The 21,328-nt window shown below is 39.7% G+C and overlaps 1 protein-coding gene across 2 annotated transcripts in view; it reads left to right on the top strand.

Moving 5' to 3' along the window:
* The first annotated feature begins 2,029 nt into the window (after positions 1-2,029).
* The window catches only part of UVRAG (UV radiation resistance associated), a 313,347-nt gene continuing 294,048 nt past the window's right edge, over positions 2,030-21,328 (top strand). Inside the window, exon 1 of one of the 2 annotated variants that reach the window (XM_068554579.1) lies at positions 2,030-2,327. In XM_068554579.1, coding sequence (XP_068410680.1) covers positions 2,211-2,327 — 117 coding nt within the window. In that variant the 5' untranslated portion in view covers positions 2,030-2,210. The remainder of the gene's footprint in view (positions 2,328-21,328) is intronic. The other variant, XM_068554580.1, reaches the window with a different exon arrangement.

Here is a 21,328-nt window from a genome sequence, read left to right as displayed (position 1 = left end):
AGAGTTGAACCTCAGTAAAGGCTTGTGGAAAATCGCTCCTGCTCTCTGTGCTGGAACATCCTTTCTTCCCTCCTTGCCTGGTGAACTCTTATTGGTCCCTCAATACCCAGGTTAAATGTCACCTCCACTGTGAAATCTGACTGTCTTCTCTGGCTCCCACAGTCCCTGGACTTCTTCAGACCCAGCACTAAGCCCCTTGATTTGGGGCTTCTGGCCTCTAGAACTGTGAAAGAACAACTTTCAGTTGTTTTAAGCTAGCCAGTTTGTAGTAATTTGATACAGCAGCCTCAGGAAACTAATACAGCTTGGAAACAGACAAATGTTTTCTGTGAAATTCCACCAGATCTTGGAACCAGATACTTGGGATTTCTCAATTACTCCCTTCTCAACAAACACCTGACTGCATACCCTAGGCTCTAGCCATGAGGAACTACTCAATGTTTCAGAATAGGAGACGGTGTGACATACATCTTAGCCAGCTCTGGGATCAGATCCAAAGTGTCTTCAGCCTTCTGAATACCCTAGAAAGATAGTATGCTTACCTTTTATTAAAATATTTTTAGTGCAATTATTATATATGAGGTCCTGCACTGGGCACTATACTTACATTAATTTACTTAATCCCCACAGCAACCTTGTTACTATTTTACAGATGGGAAAACTAAAGCTGAGAGAGGGAAACTGGCTTGCCTAGGAACATATAACTAGAAGGTGGCAGAGCCAAGATTCCAAAAGTTCCTGATTCCTGTTGTGTCTGACTCTAAAACACTGTGTTCTTTCTGCTAGGTCAGTCCAGGTGGTGGAGAAATTCACAGTCTAAGGGGGAAAAAAGGCAGATCATTATTCTGCAGAATGACTCAATGATATTTATTACAGAAGCAATTGCTATAAATGCTATCATTATGATCAAGGAGGTCTTCATGGAAGAGGTGGCATTGGAACTGTGCCTTCACTTCAAAAACACATGTCCTGATTCTCTGCGAGGTACCGGGAATCCAGAGGTTAATCAGACAAGGTTCTTTTGCTTGAGAAATTCACAGTGTGTAAGTTTGTGTGTTTGCAGGAGGGGTATGTGTGGCTGCACGTGTGTTACACACTTATTAAAAGACAGTAGAACGCAATAGAATAATCAGGAATGTGGTAGAGGCAAGTTTCCTAACTCAGGGTCCCAGAGTGTATCTGAGAAGCCTTTTGGGATCCCAACCCCAGATGAGATTTGATGGGTAAGTAAACACTAGTCAGGAGGAGAAAAGTAGCAAAGGCTTTTCAGGAACAGCATAAACACCCCATTCACAGAAGTCAAACAGCGTCCTGAGGTGCCTGGCTCAGCCTACCAGTTAGTGGAGTGTGAGGAGGGGCGGGGACTTGTGGGTTGGAACTGGTCGTGGGTGGAGCTGGCAGGACTGCCCGACAAGTTTCTGGTCTTGGTGCATCCTGCGTGGTGGCTTTCTGTCGAACCATAAACTATTCCTTTTCAATCCTTACACGTTGACGAGAGTCCCCTCAGGAAAAGATTACTCTGGGAAACTGCAACTACAGACCGGCCACCGCCACCCAGCTGGCGCCAAATGCGTCCCCGCCCTCCAAGGGAGGCCCGTTACCATGGCAACTAGGTCAGGGCGGAAGTGGATCCCAAAACTGACTCTCACTAATCAGGTGACTCTGCTGCCTTCTGCACGTGACACCGGAGCCCAGGCGCAAGGTCTACCTAATCAGACTCCGCCCCTCTTTTCCTTTACTGACAACTGACAGCGACCTCGAGCAATGGTCCTTGCGGCTCCCCCAGGAGACCCCGCCCCGTGGTAGTGGAAGAACCAATTAGACTGGGAAAAAAATGAAGCAACGCCCCAGGTTTTACCTCCCCTTGACAGACGCAATTTAGGCCATCCCTGGGTTCCTCCGCCCCCAGCCTGTTCCTGCCGGCGATAGACAGACCTTCTGCCCAATACCGCGTCCCTTTTCTGTCGTTGGGTCCCGCCCCCGTGGGAGCTGAACCAATGGGCAAGCCAGGTCTCAGCGGGTGGTGGGGGTTGCACTGCGGTAATATGGCTCTTCCTTAGCCAGCGGCGGCGGCCGGCGGTGGGGTAGAGCGGCTCTGCCTCTCGGGTGACTGGTTTCTGGGCTGCAGGGGCTCAGCGGGTCGTGACTAGGCGGTGGTGGCGGATGCCGGAGGAGCGCCGGCCCCGCCGCTTGGCGGCTCCCGGGTCAAGATGAGCGCTTCAGCGTCGGTCGGGGGCCCGGCCCCCCCGCCGCCCCCGGGCCCGGCCGCCGCGCTGCCTCCCGGTTCTGCCGCGCGGGCCCTGCATGTGGAGCTGCCGTCTCAGCAGGTAACCCCGCGGGCTCGCGGCGCTCGGGAGGGGCCGGGAGGAGGCCGATGATGGGACCCCGTGGGCGGCGGGCTGACCCTGTACCGGCCGGGAGACCCTGAGAAGTGACCGGGAAGAAATCTGAGGACCGAGGAGGGCTGTCCAGAGGTCTTGGGAGGGGAGGAATCCAGGGATGGCCGAACCTCTGGGGGATCCTCGAGTCCCAGGAGACATCCCGTTACAGGAGATGGGCTGGGAAGAGGCGGGAAGAGACCCAGTGAAACTCCCTTGGGGCCCGCCTGTCCCACTCCGTAGGGAGCTGGGAATTCCCTGGCGCAGACCCTCCCCTTTATCCCTCTTGGGAAGGGACCCGGGGAAGCCCCGGTGTCCCAGGAGAGACGGGGGAAAGCGCTTTTCCTTTCTCAACTCACTCACTTGCTGACAAACCAATTGGTACTCTGTGCTGCGGGCGAAGTGAGGAGTCTTTAGGGTTTCCAGCATTTACTTTTAATCTCTCCTTATTATGAAGTACTCCCTTAAACTCTCAAGAAAAATCCTTTGGGACTTTGGGTTTCCTTCCTAATTCTCCGACCCCCAAGGAACGCATTTTAGCAATTTAGAGGGGGGCGGGGTCTACTGCATTCCGTCAAATGAGTATCCGTGGAAGCACGTTTGCTGTATATATTCATGTCTTCCCCCATCCTTTAGCAAGGCGTAAAGGGCTTCTTGGATCCAACTTGGATCCACATTGTAAGCGGATAATAAAGAGAGAACACCGAGTTTGGGGACCTGACAAAATTCTTTGTATCACCCACCTATCTGTAGAGTACTTCTTCTTTCCTTCTCTCCCTTGCCTTCTTGCTCTCCCCCAAGAGGAGACTTTGCAGGAACTTTAGCATTAAAGAGACGGAAAGAAAGTACCTTTCATCTTCCCGCATCCACGAAGAGGACCTAAGAGAAACGGTCAGTCGTTGAGAATTTACCATGTTGGGTTTGTGCCAAGTGCTCAGCTGGCTGGTAGTTGATTTAACCTCACAACTCTGGGAGGTAGCTATTTTTATTAGCTCCATTGTGTAGTTCAGGAGACTGAGGCTTAAGTTTGTAAAATCGCTTGGCCAAAGCCTTGCTGTTAGTGAGTGGTGAATCCAGCCTCTGACTGTAGCCCCAGCACGTGGTTGTTGTGCTGCAGACTTGAGCAGTCTTTTCTCCACCATCTCCACACAGGACAGAGTTCTTTCCTACCCTTCCTCCAACTTCCCATCCCTGTCTTAGTACTTAGGAAAGAGTCAGATGGAAGAAAGCAGAGGCTGGGGGCAGAGGGGGGATGGGCAATGGGATGGATTTGAATACAGGAAAGTGTGGGGATGTGGGGACTGCTAAAGGGAAGGAGAGCTGGAGATCAGAGCTACGGTGGTGGCCATGGAGCTGAGTTGTTTGCAGAAGCAAGGGCTTTCTGTGCGGTAGAAGAGGATCTAAAAGACTGGGATAGCATGGGCCCTGGTTTTGGGGCGCTGTTGGGAAGGGAGTTTGTGGAGGGTACGAGTTTGAGGGTACTGAAGTTTGGATTGTATTTGCAAGATGCTGGGGGAGAGTGAAAGTCTGGTGGGGGAGACTAGCCTCTGGAATGAGCATTAGTGTGAATTTTCATGTGTGGGGCGGGAGGTGGGTTGTGAGAGTGGATACTGGGAGAGGCAATGATGGACACTGGTACAGGCATCCTGGAGAAATCCTAAAGGAGTCAAGAGCCAAGAGGGGTTTAGTTTGGGAGAGCTTTGGGAAAGTGTGGGATTAGGAAAGAGAAAGCATCATTTGTTTCATAGAGCCTGTTCTCTGATTACAGTTCCCAGTTTAACATTGGGGGAAATAATCCAAACAAACTGTCCGTGGAATAAATCCAACTGCATTCGTAAGCGTTTGTCCAATTTTTGGATTTGTGCCAAGGGATATGTAGTGGCTTAAGCGTATGGCTGAATGCTCTGTGATCGCTGAGTATGGTATTTACAGCTTTCTGGGGGTGTCATCCTTCTTGAATTCTTGGAAGGCAGCCTACATAACAAAAGCACTTTACTTTTGCTCTTGACATTAATTTTGCTTTCTGGGTCAAAATGCTCAAGTTTTTAGGATATTAAAAAAGTAAACATTTTTATTAAAGGGTTATCTGTATAAAGTGTACCAATTATTAGTACACAGCTTGATGAATTGTCACAAAGCAAAGAAAGTTATGGAAGTACTGCCCAGATTAAGAAGTACAAAATTATTACCATCCCGGAAGTCCCCCTCATGTTCTCTCCCATCTCTACTTTTTCTTTGTCTCCAGAGGAACCACTATTCCGATTTCTAACATAAGAGAAAAGTTTTTGCCTGTTCTTGAACTGTATATAAATGGAACCACACAAAATGTATTCTTTGCTCAATATTGGTTATGAGAATCAGAGAATGTGTGTGTGTGTGTGTGTATAAAAACTTTTTTCTTTTAGCATTAATTTGTTGTCTTTTTTTGCCTGTGGCTTTTGCAGAATTTCAAGGGTTTAGATAAATTGGAAATTCAATTAACTTTCTTTTGAGTAACACTTTGAAAATTGTGTCATTTTAATAGATTCCATGCTATTTGATAAGATGTCAATATTTCTAAACAGGTAAACAAACCTTGTTGATTTAGGATTTCTACGATAAAGTTGATTATTTCAAAGCATAGATTCAATGGTTTCTCCCAGCCATCCCCAGCCTGTTTCTAAGGTAGGGTTTTTCAACTTCAGCACTGTTGACATTTTGGGTGGGTAGGTGGGTCTGTAAGATGTTTTGTCACCTCCGTGGCCTCTACCCACAGTATACCAGCAACACCATCTCAGGCCTGACAGTCAAAAATGTCTTTAGATGTTGCCAAATGTCTCTTAGGGGGCAAAATTACTTCTGGTTGAGAACCACAGTTCTAAGGTATATTTTTGTTTTAGGACAGAGAGTACCCCTGCTATTATTTACTCATTTATTCCAGTCTTCATTAAGTCCCATTGATTCTAGTGGCTGTATTGTTTAAAATATTAATTTACTGTATATTAGTTCCAAAAGTATTGGACTCCCCCCTACCCCCAATCTGCCTCCAGAAGAAGATTTATTTTGTTTTGGCTCAAAGAAAGCCCACAAAACTGTAAGACCTAACTTATTTTTCTTATTTTAATCCACTTTTCTTAAAGAAAAAATATAGTTAACACTGCATAACTCCTGAACCTTTACATTTATGAGTACTAACTACAGTCCATAATATTATACCTACTTGGTTGTGTCAAATGGATCTACTACTTAATTTTTGCCTCCTTTTGCTTCTGTAGGATTTTGCTTTACCTGTAATTTAAGCCTGAACTGGTCACACATTTTGAAGATTGTTTTTGCTCTTTAATTTTTGGTTGAGGTTTGTAATTAACTAGTGAATATAAGCTCATCTGAAGAATAACTTCCTTCACATTAGGCATTTTGAAATAAAAATTTGTGTTTTGTAGTAGAGGTATTTATTATGTCCTTAAAAGTTTGAGAGCATTTCTTTCCTTCCCAAAGGCTTCCTCCTTTGAGTATAACCTAACTACATTTCTCAGATACTCAGAGCTGGGGAGGCTTTTTAGTGATTGTTTAGTGACCCTTTTTGGGTCACTCCATACATAAACACATAGTTTTGCATGCAGTTATAGTCCTAACCTAGTTTAATCCCTTCCATTTAAAAAATTTTACAATTCGTTATTATTTTTCTTAGACAGTTGTCATCAGTATACATACATCTGCCACATTTTTGTATAATAATGTTTAGTTATGTTTGTTTAACCCCCATTGGTAGACTTTTGGACTGTTTCCAGCTTTTCTGTGTTATTTTGTTGCAATGAATATCCATATATAGGTATCTTTGAAATCATTCACTCAAAGGATATATACACATACACATGTATACATATATATACATATACACACACATATATATAACCTACATACACATATACTTTTTTTTGTATTTCTTTAGTTATCAGTTATGTTTTAGTAGCTTCATTTATTATATGCCAAACACTGTGCTAAGTATATGAACTCATTTATCCTTACACAACCCTACGAGTTTCAATATTTTTGCATAGATTTGTGTAGCATTTTCATTTCTTTTGTGACTTGCTTGTTCATGTCCCTGGCATTAATTTTTCTGATTACTTGCTCATGTTTTTTATTCATTTAAAGAGTATTTTTCTTGTCTTTTTATGGGAGGAGGTAGGGAATATTAGTGCTGTTAACCTTTATTTCCCTTGAATTTTTAAAAATAGACTTTATTTTTTATTTTATTTTATTTTTCCTTTTGGCTGTGCGCGCAGCTTGTGGGATCTAAATTCCCCGACCAGGGATTGAACCCGGGCCCCCAGCAGCGAAAGCGCAGAGTCCTAACCGCTGGACCGCCAGGGAATTCCCTAGACTTTATTTTTTAGAACAATTTTAGATTTACAGACAAATTGAGAGGATAGTACGGAAAGTTCCCATATACTGTATACCCATTTTCCCCTATTTTTAACATCTTTCGTTAATATGGTACATTTGTTACAATTGATGAATCAGTACTGATACATTATTATTAACTAAAGTCCATATTTTATTCAGATTTCCTTCATTTAAAAAAATTGTCGTAAGATATACATAATATAAAATTTGCCATTTAAATCATTTTTAAGTATAATTCAGTGGCATTAGGTACATCCTCAATGTTGTGCAACCATCACTACTATCCATTTCTGGAATTTTTCATCATCTCAAACAGAAACCGTACTCATTAAACAACTCCCCATTCTTCCTTCCCCCAGCTCCTGGTAAACTCTGTTCTACTTTCTGTCTCTATGACTTCGCTTATTCTACCTTCTTCTTATAAGGGAATCATACAATATTTGCCCTTTTGTGTCTCGCTTATTTCATTCAACATAATGTTTTCAACATTCATCCATGTTGTAGCATGTATCAGACTTTCATTTCTTTTTAAGGCTGAATAATATTTATATACTACATTTTGTTTGTTCATTCATCTGTTGATGGATCCTTAGTGTTTACCTAATATACTTTTTCAGGATCCCATCGTGCACACCACTTTATATTTAGTTCACCTGTCTCCTTAACCTCCTCTTGGTCGTAACAGTTCCTCAGACTTTCCCTCTTTTTGATGACCTTTATCGTTTTGAGTACTTCTCAGGTATTTTGTAGGATGTCCCTCTATTGGAATTTGTCTGGTGTTTTTTTTTTTTTTTTTTTTTTTCTGATGATTAGATTGGGGTTATGGGTTTTTGGGAGAAAGGCTGGAGAAGTAAAGTGCCATTTTCATTCTATCATTTCAAGAGTGCATACTATTAACATGACTTATCACTATTGATGTTAACCTTCATCATCACCAGTGAAGTTGTGTTTGTCAGGCTTCTCTGCTGTAAGGTTACTTTCTCCCACTCACCCCTCCATACTGGCATCTTTGGGAGGAAGTCGCTATGTACAGTCCACACTGAAGGAGTGGGGATTGATACTCCCCCTCCTTGAGGGCAGAGTATCTACATAAATTACTTGGAATTCTTCTGCATGGGAGAGTTCTATCAGTAACCACTTCCTTTTACAGATGAGGAATCTAAGGTCTGGGTAACTTTCTCAAAGTAACAAAGGGTGTCACCACAGGCACTGCAGTTTAGGTCTTTGATTCCCACTTTCCATAGATACCTATTCTTTTCAGGGTCTGGTGAAAAACAAAAGCTTTAAGTTATCTCAAGGTTCGAGACCATCATGCTTTTTATTTTATTTCCCACAGCACCTTTACATAGCACTGTGCTGATTACATAGTAGGAGCTCGGTACATTTTTTATTTTAAAATTTTATTTGTATACGGATTATTCCTTTGAAGAACTTAACAGCCTACAGAGAGGAAGGAAATGGGGTTGAAACACATATAAGAAAAAAATGATAGAAGCACAAAAGCTTTCTAAAACTTAATTTAGCTGTATGTGATATATATTTTTCCCTTACATGTTTCTGTTTATTAGATGTCTTACTTTTGTCAGTCTGATTTAATCATCTTTTTATTATGTGTTTAAAAGATCTGTTTCGTTGGCAAGGCCACTGAAGGCAGAGAGAAGGCCGTATCTTATTGGAAACATATGCCCCGTGCAATGTTATGTATATTTATTCCTTCCACAAATATTTGTTGAGCCCCTTCCTTGTGACTCAAATAAAAAAATAGTGTATAGTTGTGTTGTATAGCTATACAATAAAATGATGGCAATTTTTGAGCTGTTTTGGTTCTTGTAAACAAATCGGTGTGAGGAAGCTTCAGAAACAAAGAAAATATCAGCATCCTAAAATCATTATTTTTATGTGATAAAATGCCATTAGGAATTCAAGGTTTTTAAATTTTTGTGTGTGTGTGTGAAAATGTTTAGTTTTCCTTTGAAAGGAAAAGCTATGTTCTTATTCAGTGTTAACTTTAAAATTTCTCTACTGGGTCACAGTTCTTAACTTTGCGGCAGAAAATTCAGAAGTGAAACTGACTGGAAATAGAGCCGGAGCAGAATTGAAACCAGTAAGTTAGGCCTGAGTGAGTAGTAAAATGAAAAAAAAAAAAAATTAGGTTTTCATATTTTCCAAATGTATATTTTTGATAATCTGTGTATTTTCATCAGTAGACATATTACTACTGGGGGAAAAAATATTTGTCATTTTTGATGTGCTTGAATGAGTGCAGATACAAACTAGGGATGTTTTAGAAAAATTAGACAGGTCTATATTAAGAGAGGGGTTGAAACATTCTAGGTTTTATACTTTGTTTTAGGTTTAATGGCATCAGTAACTTCTCAGTTAAATTTTTTTAATATCTTGTATCTTAGGAGTTGTGTTCTTAGCTTATACATGTAGAGGAGCACATGGAGAATGGAAACTTGACATTGGAATTTTTTCAAAAACATATTTCATAGTATACTTTTTTGGTTTAATATTATATACCCTTGTTTTCCATCTTATTTTAAGATGGAAGCATGAATTTTGAATCATAGAATTTTATAGATGCAAATTCTGAAGCCCTCAGAGGTGAAACTATTCTCCTGGCCAGAGACTTGGTCCCTCTGTTTATTTCCACCCTCAGGGAGTCAGTAAAGAGTATTAATTTAACAAATCTGAATTGAGTGCCCTGCTCTTCCTGCTGGTGGCAAAGACCTGACCAGATCCTGGGTCTCTCATGAGCATTTCACTGTGCTTGGCTTGGAGTTTTGAGAATTTGTTTCTTAGACTTATCTCTGGGCTTTGACACATTATCCCTACAACTTTGGGGATTTTAGGCTAGAATTAAAATGTAGGAGAGACTGTATTTTAAACTTCTCTTTTCAGGCTGAGCTGTCAGACTCCATCCCCTTTGCCCCTGTTATGGTATGTATTAGTGAAACTTTGGAATGTCCCTGTGTAATTTGAGTGATCAGTCTTCCTGTTTTGTTCCTGTCTATCCTTTTTTGAATATCCCACTTAAGAAGTCCTGATTCTTTACCGCTTCACATTTCTGAAACAGCAGCCATCTGGTGATTGTGGGGTTTTTGATGTGAGGAATTTTATTTGTGTAATGTTTGATGCTGATTGCCATAGACGTCATTTACTAGTAATGTTATCAGTCATTGAAAAACTGGAGTCAAGTGCATTTATTGGTTGAGAAGCTGAGAAAGCTGAGTATTAGAACCCAGCACTTAGGAATCTCTGTTTGCTGGTCCATTGAAATATCTGGTACTTTTTCCCACCATGGTTTTTAGAATGTCCTACAAGATGCAGTCAGGCTTTTTTGAAAATAATGAGGAAAACAAAGAAGCTGAAACTGACAGCTGCCTTTGGCTTTTGTCAGTGGATTCCTGGGTAAGAAAAAAAGAGAAGATACAAATGAGTGAAAGTGGAAATCAGACTTTTATGGTCTATTTTTTTCCGGGAAAAACTTGGACCTCTTTTACCATAACTATATTTTTTTGACTAAGGGCTTAACTGTGAGCTACATGTGTTCATGTTAACCTATGTCAAAACTAGTTCTAAGTGCAGAAGTGGAAGAAACTGACCGAGTAATCCGTCTATTCAACAGATATTTATAAAGTACCTCCTTTGATTTATGTTAAGCACGGGATTAGCAACTATATGTCTTGTTTCCTCCAACCTACTCAAGTCTTTCAGAGGATATGAATTATTTCCTGTTACAATTCCAGTCTTTTTTTTTGTATAAGAGCTAATACAGGGGCTTCCCTGGTGGCGCAGTGGTTGAGAATCTGCCTGCCAATGCAGGGGACACGGGTTCGAGCTCTGGTCTGGGAAGATCCCACATGCCGCGGAGCAGCTGGGCCCGTGAGCCACAACTACTGAGCCTGTGCGGCTGGAGCCTGTGCGGCTGGAGCCTGTGCTCCGCAACAACAGAGGCCGCGATAGTGAGAGGCCCGCGCACCACGATGAAGAGTGGACCCCACTCGCCGCAACTAGAGAAAGCCCTCGCACCGAAACGAAGACCCAACACAGTCAAAAATAAATAAATAAATTTATTAAAAAAAAAAACAAGAACTAATACAGGAAAACTACACTTTTTTTTTTTAAACACAACATGAAACTAATTTAGGAGTATGAAAAAGCTGTGTTTTAAGTCTCGCAGCATGTGGGATCTTAGTTCCCCGACCAGGGATTGAACCCGTGCCCCCTGCAATGGAAGTGTGGAGTCTTAACCACTGGACCACCAGGGAAGTCCCTAAAATGTTAATATAAGGGTATATTTGAAAAGCAGCAACATGGGAAAGACTTTATAATTTTTCATTCTGAAAATAGATCAGAAAGCAAGATAGGCAGGTAGGCTGCAGGGTGCTCATTTCAGGTATAGGATATTTTACAGGACTGTACTCATTACAGGATAGAGTTGGTCCCATCATAGAACTGTACATATAGTAGGTATTTCAAGCTTGTTTTAATGAATTGACTAAATGGAGTTTTTCCTACATGCAAGGTATTTAATATAAATATAAAAATAAAGAACAGTTGTCCCAGTGCTCTTGAGTGACTGGTTTACATTTGATATTCCTTTATTTCTACCAAAAGAAATCAGTCTGATTATTAGATGGGGGCACTAGAATTGCAGAATTTCTTAATTGTACATTAGCTGCATTTTTGATATTTTATAAACTTGGATGTTTTAAAACTACCTGCAAATTACTAAAAATCGTTGCTCACTATTACTACCTTGTATTTTCAAGAATAGGTTACCTTATCAATGCCCTCTTCAGTGAGGTAGCAAAATATGCAGTGCATTTTAGATATTTTATCAAAAATAAAAACAAAGTAAGTTGGTACTTAGAAGTAAACATAAAATCTGTTAAAAAATGGAAAAATTTAATTAATTGGTATTAAATTTCTGATGTGTACCAAATACTGTGTTAGACTCTGGTGTACTTCTTTCTCTAACTTCTCTTATTGTTGGAGTACCAGAATATCTTTGAATACGGTTTTACAATTTCTTAAAAGCAAATAATTATTTCTTTTCTTTTTTTCCCTTTAATATTTATTTATTTATTTGGTTGCGCCAGGTCTAAGCTGCGGCACGTGGTGGGCTCCTTAGTTGTGGCATGCGAACTCTTAGTTGAGGCATGCATGTGGGATCTAGTTCCCTGACCAGGGATCAAACCCGGGCCTCCTGCATTGGGAGCACGGAGTCTTAACCGCTGCACCACTAGGGAAGTCCCTGTCCCTAACATTTTCATTCCTCAAATATTGTGCTCAACTCTGTTCTACACTATCATTTGTATAACAGTTTTTTTGTTTTTTTTTTTTTTTTTGCGTTCCTACCATGTATACCACAGTGGTGAAAAATATGTTTTCTAGAACCTGATGCTTGGGTTCAAATCCTGGTTCCACAATTTCCTGGTTGGCAGTCTGGAAGCTACTTAATCTCCCTATGTCTCAGGGAGGCTCGGATCAAATGGGCATAATAGCACCTACCCTGTAGGGTTGTTGAAAGAATTATGTGGGTCATAAATTTGCCTGAAAAGGTGCTTGGTGCGTAGTAACTGCTCAATGCTCACGAAATATTAGCTCTTGCTACTATCATTACTACTACTACTGCTGCAGTTTGTCAGGCTCCGAGGATACAGGATAAATAAGGCACTGTCCTTGCCCTGGAGGGATTTATAATCTAATGGTTAAGGCAACTACGTCAGCAGACCATTTTAGTGTAATATAAGAGATGGTTTGAACTAAATGCTGAAGTGGGAAAGAGAAGGAAAAGCATTCTAGCAGAGGGACCAGCTTGAGCAAAAAGGTAAGTAGGTGTAAAAGCGAATGGCAGATAATTATGTGAGGCTGGAGTTTAAGGATCTTGGAGGAGGATGGTGGAAACAAACGAGCTGGAGAGGTATAGTTTGGGATTAGATTATGGGGGGCCATGTGTGCCATGCTTTGGAATTTGGACATTATCCTGGAGGTAGAGGGGAGGACTGTCTTTTTTTTTTTTTAGTAGACTTTATTTTTTAGAGCAATTTTAAGTTCATAGCGAAATTGAGCAGAAAGTACAGAGATTTTCCAAGTACTTTCTGCCCTGTACGTACATAGCTTCCCCCATTAGCAGCATCCCACACCACAGTCACATGTTTGTTACAGTTGATGAACTACACTGACACATCATCATCAGCCAAAGTTCATAGTTTACATTAGGGTTTACTCTTGGTGTTATACGTTCTGTGGTTTTGAACATATGTATAATGACATGTGTTCACCAATATAGTATCACGCAGAGTAGTGTCACTGCCCTAAAAATCCCTTGTGCTACACCTACACCCTGTGCTACATCTACAACTCCCTCCCCACTAGCCATGAATGAAAATTGTTCCACATCCTTGTTAGCATTTGGTGTGGTCAGTATTCTGGATTTTGGCTATTTTAATAGGTATGTAGTGGTATCTTGTTGTTTTAGTTTGCATTTCCCTAATGAAAAATGATGTGGAACCTCTTTTCATATGCTTATTCGCTGTCTGTATATCTTACTTGGTGAGGTGTCTGTTAAGGTCTTTGACCCATTTTTCAATCAGGTGGTTTTTTTTTTTTATTGTTGAGTTAAGAGTTCTTTGTATATTTTGGGTAACAGTCCTTTGTCAGATGTGTTTTTTGCATATATTTTCCCCCATGGCTTGTTTTCTCATTCTCTTGACATTGTCTTTCAGAGAGCAGAAGTTTTAGATTTTAATGAAGTCTAGTTTATCAATTATTTCTTTCATGGAGAGTGTGTTTGCTGTTGTATCTAAAAAGTAGTTGCCGTTCCCAAGGTCACCTAGATTTCTTCTATGAATTTTATAGTTTCGCATTTTTACATTTAGGTCTGTGGTCCATTTTGAGTTGGTTTTTGTGAAAGGGTAAGGTTTGTGTCTAGATTCTTTTTTTGTGTGTGGAGGTCCAGTTGTTCCAGCACCATTTGTTGAAAGACTATCTTTGCTCTACACCTACACCTTGCGCTACATCTACAACTTCCTCCCCACCAGGCATGAATGAAAATTGCTCCACATCCTTGTTAGCATTTGGTGTTGTCAGTATTCTGGACTTTGGATATTTTAATAGGTGTGTAGTATTGCCTTTGCTCCTTTGTCAAAGATCAGTTGACTATACTTATGTGGTATAAGTTTCTGAGCTCTCTATTCTGTTCCTTTGATTTACTTGTTTATTCAGTTTGTCAATAGCCACAAAATAGCTTGCTGGAATTTTGATAGGGATTGCACTGAATCTATAGATCAAGTTGGAAAGAACTGACATCTTAACAATATTGCATTTTCCTATCCATGAGTATGGATTTTCTCCATTTATTTAGTTCTTCTTTGATATCTTTCATTAGAGTTGTATAGTTTTCCTCATGTAGATCTTGTTCATATTTATACCTAAGTATTTCATTTTGGAGGAGTATAATGTAAACGATATTGTGTTTTTAAATGCAAATTCCCTTTGTTCATTGCTGGTATATAGGAAAGCAATTGGCTTTTGTAAATTTATCTTGTACCCTGCAACCTTGCGATAATTGCTTAGTTCCAGGAGTTTGTGGTTGATTTTCTCAGATTTTCTACATAGATGATCATGTCATCTGTTGAACAAAGACAGTTTTATTTCTTCCTTCTCAATCTCTATACCTTTTATACCTTTTCTTGTCTTATTGCTAGTACAAGCTAGTACTTGTTTTTCTTTTCTTTTTTAAACTTTTTGTTTAGAAAGAATTACAAGCTTATTGAAAAATTGCAAAAATAAAACTTGTACAAGAATACCTTTATACCCTTTACCCAGAGTCATCTATTGTTAACATTCCATTTGCCTTGTCATTTGCAAGCTATCTCTTCCTAGGTCTATACAGATATAGATAAGTTTTTTGTGTGTGTGAATCATTTGAAGTTAAGTTACATACATCCTGACCTTTTATCCTTAAATACTTGAGTATGTATTTCCTAGACGAGGTATGTTCTCTTTCATATCTGCAGTATAGTTATCAGTTTCAGTGAATTAACATTGATATAATGCTTTTATCTAATCTGTGGTTCATAATCTGTCAGTTGATCCCATAATGTCCTTTATACAACATTTCTTTCTCCAGTTCATGATCCATTCTAGAGTCAGGTATTGCATTTAGTGGTTTTATCTCTTCTTTAAGGTAGAACATTTCTGCAGCTTTTCTTTGTCTCTTTAAGGTCAGTGTCATTATACAGATAGACCCCTTCCTCCCTTTTTAAAATAGACTATTCTTCATTTTCTGTTTACCTGATGTTTCCTCATGATTAGATTCAGATTATGCATTCTCTCAATTGGAATTTCTTTTTCTTTTTTTTCTTTTTTATGGCCATGCCGCATGGCACGTGGGATCTTAGTTCCCCAACCAGGGGTTGAACGCGCACCACCTGCATTGGAAGCTTGGAGTCTTAACCACCGGACCACCAGGGAAGTCCCTTCAATTGGAATTTCATGTGTGGTGATGCGTCCTTCATAGGGTATCACTTCTGGAGACAAATGATGTCCATTTGTCCCTTACTGGCGATGTTTATTTTGGTCACTCAGTCAATATATTATCTGATTTCTCAACTATGTAATTCTGTATGTGTGTGTCTGCCCTTGAAACTAACTAATAAACAGTCTATAGGGAGACACTTTGAGATCATGCGTATATCCTGCTTCCCCCCCCACCCCCCCCGCCCCAGATTTATCATCCATTGATGATTTTTTAAAAAAATTAGTTTATTTGGCTGCGCCGGATCTTAGTTGCGGCACACGGGATCTTTAGTTGCGGCATACGAACACTTAGTTGCGGCGTGTGGGATCTAGTTCCCCAGCCAGGGATGAACCTGGGCCCCTGCATTGGGAGTGTGGAGTCTGAGCCACTGGACCACGAAGGAAGTCCCCATTGATGATTTTTGTCTGAGGTAATCTTGGCTATCATTGTGGTAAAATTATGATTTACGAGCTCTTAACACTCCCTCCACATTTACCAGTCTGCCCTTGGCATTGTATTGTGAGAGTAGGAGAGTTTTGAGGAGAGACTGGCAGTGAGAAGAGTCATTGAGAAGGCGGTAGGGAGAAGGCTGCTGATGAAGTTTCTAAATAAGGGGAGACTGAGGCCTAAGCTGTGAGGCAGTGTGAGATATTCATTCATTCATCATTCCTTTATTCCTTCAGCAAACATTTATTGAATATCCGTGTGGCTGCGCTTGGGATAAATAGATGGTTTTTGTTCTTAAGGAGTTTATAGTCACAGGAGGCTACAGAAAGGCCAAGAGTTGTGACAAAATAGAAGTGCTATTAAGAGGTATATATAAAATATAACTTTAATGTGTATGTTAAATATAACATACACATAAGGCTACTGTCATATGGCACTGTGAAATATCTAATCTTGTCCGTGGTTTACTCATTGGTTCATCCATCAAACACTTACTGAGTATCTACTTCGTGTCAGGTGCTAAGTGCTATGGGTAAAAAGAGGAATGAAACTTGGTTTCTTTATTTAAGGCTCACCCCTCTTTTGGGGGTACACAGCCATATAAACATAGTTGATAAAGCATGATTGTGAGCATGATTGTGGTAAGTGCTGCTGTGATGGTGGCATGTATATAGCATAGTCATGGCACAGAGGGGAGAAATTATCATCTTGGTTTAGAGTAGTGGATGGGGCAGTGTGGTCAGGAAGGATGTCTCAAAAGTGGAGATTCTGAGTTGGGTTATGAGGAATGATTTGACATTTGTCTGCTTAATTGTAGATACTCATTTTAGTCCAACTCTGTGATTACCATTTGCTGTCATATTTTCCTCCAGTCAAGATTCATGGCTCGTTTTCAAACACTACTGCAGAAATATCCTTTAAAAATTATTCATGAATGAATTTGCCACTCTTACCCTTTTATCTTTTGTCATGCTGCCTTGTGTTTTTAGTAGCTAATGTCTTTAAAACCATTCTCGTAGTATTTTTAGCTACAGTAGTTAGAACCATCTCCCCCACTTAACAGGTGAGAGAATCAAGGCCCAGAAAAGAACAATGAAGAGCTAGAGTTCATACCCAGCTATTTTGGTTCTAAATTTGGAGCTTTTCCCACTATCTTAGTCTGTTTGCTTCTTGGATTTAAAGCACAGTTTTCCAGCTTCTTTTTTGTCTCTACCTTCACAAACCTGTATAGCTCGGGTTAGGTGGATAGATTTTGAACCTACAGGTAAACTGACCACTAAAAGCTGAGGCAACCTGTAGGGTAATAATTGTTACATTATTGAACTACCTTATGCACTAGCACTGTGTCTAAGTGCTTTGCAGTTCTTCCCTTTACTCTTCATTCATTGCAACTCTATGAGGTAGAAGCTGTTATTAGCTCCATTTTACAGATGAGGTGTCTGAAGGTTAGAGAGATTAGTTACATACCCAAGGGAAATAGCAGAGCTGGGACTCAAACCTAAGTTGGCTAAGTTTATACCACAACACAAAACCAGTGTTTGGTATAATTGGAATAAATAGCTCACAGTCTGATTTTGATCTGAAGCACATGCCCTTTGTTTTTTCTCAGGTTGATTTAATTGAACTCAGTTTGTATCTGGGAGTCTCTGGAACTGTTTACCCTAGTGCTGCAGTGTACTGGCTGTTGCACAGGAGTTAGTCCTCATGTCACGAGTGGCTTAATCTGCCTCTTCATCTGTTTCTTTCGTGGCTGAGCATCTATAAAATCCCATATTATTGGTTCTTAAAAAAGTCAAAACTTCTTGGTGCAGATGTGGAAATGGGGCAGAGACCAGGGCTCTTAATTTTATTGAATTTATGTAGGAGAGGTAGTCAGAGGTATTTAGTCCTCCGTTTCGTTGTGTAGTTCCTGGCACATCATGGGTACTCCAGAAATGTTGAAATACTTTGGTTTGTTAGGGTACAATGTATAGGAGAGAATTATGAAGACATGAGGATGTTTGTGAATGTTGCGAGCTTATTGAGACAGATTGGGATTGAAGATGGTACTGGAAAGTAGATTTAGGGCCTTTGGATTTATTTAGTAAAGCTTGATTATAGTGGGAGGACCTTATTAGATAAAGGCAACCTGGGTTAGTTCTGGGGCAAAGAGAAGGGGGTAATGGGAAAGAAATAATGGAAATGAAGACACGAAGATTCTAATTTTGCTAATCTTGGTAGGTTTTAAAAATAGAGTCTCCCTGAAATCAGTATGTTAACATTTAATGCATAATGAGGAATATCCTGGCGGTCCAGTGGTTAGGACTCTGCGCTTCCACTGCAGGGGGCATGGATTCAGTCCTTGGTCGGGGAACTGAGATCCAGCAATGCCATGCGGCTTAGGGGCCCCCCCATCCCCACCCCCGTGCGCCGCCAAATGCATAATGGCTTGTACTTGTTTAAGGAATTGTATAGAGATTACTATTTGTGAGCTCTTGTTTGCAGAAGAGGAAGTTGATATGTGTATAAGAGAAGAAAGCTGGTTTTTACAGTATAAACAACAATAGCTTTAGGGAAATGAATGAAGAGTGTGGAAAAGAAGAAACACATGCCAGAGATAACTGTGAAGAAAGAATTGATGGGCTGGGTGGCTGATTAGAAATGGGAGTAGGGGCATGGGACATCTGCCAGGCAAAGATGTCTCAAAGGTTTTGAAACAGGGTATCTGGGAAGCAAATACATGGTGTACATGCACACATGTACACATAGCCTAGGAGATCAGGCCTGGGTGCAAACCTTGATTTTGCTACTTACTAACAGTGTAAACATGGGTAGGTCCATTTACTTAGGACCTCAATTTTATTATCTAAAAAATGAGTAAAATGGCTTAGACTAGTGCTTATTAAACTCAAAATGTAAATACAGATTACCTGGGGATCTTGTTAAAATGTAGATTCTGATTGAGTAAGGTCTGTAGTGGGACCTGAGAATCTGCATTTCCAACAGGTTCCCAGGTGATACTGAGTAGCAAAGGCTTAGATGACTTTCAAGATCCTTTTCAGTTCTGTAACTCTATAATTCTATTTATTGAATGTTTGTCCTTTGGAGATCTGTTATACTCTTGTGACTATTACCTCTATTTAGATAGATGAATTCTAAATCTGTCTCTTTACTTCAGATTAGAAATGCCTAAACCAATTCATCATTTTACACTAACCACATCCCTTTCTTGACATCTCTATTTCTGTTAATACTTTATACTTGTAAAATACTTTACAGTTTTTCAGAGAGCTTTTATATCCATTATTTCATTTGATTCTTAAAATAACCCACAGAGGTAAGCATGCAGGAAATATCTCTGTTTTATGGAAAGGAAAACAGTCTCAGAGAGACTAAGTGGTTTGCCCACTAGTGAGTGGTTAGAACCACCCGTGAGTTCAGAATTACTGACTCTCTTACCACTATGTCACACTGCTTCTGGTAATGACTATCACAGATACCTGGGCTTAAGGGTTGGTTGCCATCTCTGTTTTTTTAAAGATGTAAATTTAGTTTTATTTTAAAAGATAGGTAATATATTCATATGGATCGCAATTCAAAGGTATGTAAGAGGATGCAGTGAAGAGTCTCCGTAACACTCTGTGCCCCAAATACCCATTTTCCCTTCCCTTGGCCAACCAGTGTTATCAATTATATTTTATGCATCTCCCATCATTACATAATTATATTCTTTTTCCCTATGAAACATAAATGATAATTTGTTAAGCACAGTGTATACACTGTTTTGTACTGTTTTTAAAAAACTAATAGTATATCTTATAGATTGTTCCATATCAGTGCTCAAAAAGCTGCCACATGATTTATTCTTTATAGCCCCATACTGTTCCACTGTAGGATATACATTCTGTAATTTAGCAATCCCCTGTTGACGAACATTTAACTTATTTCCAGTTTTTGCTACTGTTGTATTCCATACATCATATTGTATATCTGCAAGTGTATTTTTAACACAAATGCAGAAGTGGAATTTCTGGGTCAAAGAATCTATGCATTTGTAATTGTGGTAGGTATTGCCAGATTGCCATCTTAGAGGTTTTACCAATTATACTTTTTTCAGGGACGTGTCTGTTTTGCCACTGCCTGCCTCTGAATATGTTTTCAGACTTTGTGATCTGTGCCAATTTTAGTGTAGTTTTAAGTTGCATTTCTCTTATGAGTGAGGTTGAGAATCTTTTGTTTGTTTAAGTGCTATTTGTATTTTCTGTGAATTAATCTGTTAATATTCTTTGTCGGTTTTTCTGTTGGGTTGTTGGACTTTTTGTTCTATGAACTCTTTATTTTATTTTTGGCTGTGCCTCACGGCTTGCGGGATCTTAGTTCCCTGACCAGGGATTGAACCCGGGCTCCTGGCAGTGAAAGCGCCGAGTCCTAACCACGGACCACCAGGGAATTCCGATATGAACTCTTTATGTTTTAGTGAAATTGTCTTTGTTATATGAATTAAAATCCTTTTGTTTGGTTTTTTTCCTTTGATTTTGCATATGCTAGTTTTTGTCATGCATAATTTAAAAACATTTTATGTAGTAAATTTTATTGATTTTTTTTTTCTTTCTTTTTATAGCTTCGGAGTTTTATGTCATTCTTAGACTTTTGAGGTTATAAAATAATTCTTCATGGTTTCTTTTGATACGTTTATGCTTTAATTATTTACATTTGAATATTTTTAAACCATCTGGGATTTGATGTAAGGTATAGGGTATGTTTCTTGTATATATACATATTTCTTTTCTTTCCTTCCCTTTCCCTTTCCTGATGGCTACTCTATTGCCCTAACACCTTTATTGATTAGTTCTTATATCTCTAGAGGTCCTTTAACTCCTTTATTTCTTTTATCAGTCTTCTCTTTGTCTTCAACCATATCCGTTATCTGGTTAGTCTCCCCATTAAGCCCGTTTTTGTCTTTGTGCTCCTATAGAGTCTTATCCTTTCTTTCTGGTCTTACTGATAATACTTTAAAACTTTTTATTATGGAAATTTCAGTGAATGAAGAAATATAATGTATATTTTATATATAAATGTGTATTGAAATGCATACATACAGGGTGGGATGTAATAAACTCCCAGGTACCTATTACCAGTTATTGGTAATAACTATCAGTAACTATCACCTCATGGTAGATCTTGTTTTATCTATATACCTAACTAACAATACTTGTCCTCCCTCCCTCACCCCAATTATTTTGAAGCAAATTACAGGCACGATACTACTCTAAACACTTGGACCACTGAAGCTGTCTTCTGTCTTCCGGTTTTTATCCTCCAGGTCATCCTGTGTAATTCTGTGTCTTTCTTCTTACATTTCTAAAATAACTGTTCTTTAATTAAATGGTCTTTGAAAGTATATGTTGGATACTTTTACCTCAAACTGGCTTTTTCATGTGCTGCCCAAACTCCGGTTCTTTAGAAAGATTACATACTCTGAAACTAGGGAATACCATGTTTGTATCCCCACAGTTCCTAGCATAGTCTGTAAAGGAAATAACAGCAAGTAAAATAGAAGAAAGGGGAATGAGAGAGGGAGGATGAGAGAGACATACATGGA

The sequence above is a fragment of the Eschrichtius robustus genome, chromosome 11, assembly GCF_028021215.1.
Source record: "Eschrichtius robustus isolate mEscRob2 chromosome 11, mEscRob2.pri, whole genome shotgun sequence".
NCBI lineage: Eukaryota > Metazoa > Chordata > Mammalia > Artiodactyla > Eschrichtiidae > Eschrichtius > Eschrichtius robustus.
This window is presented reverse-complemented; position numbering and strand designations above follow the sequence as displayed.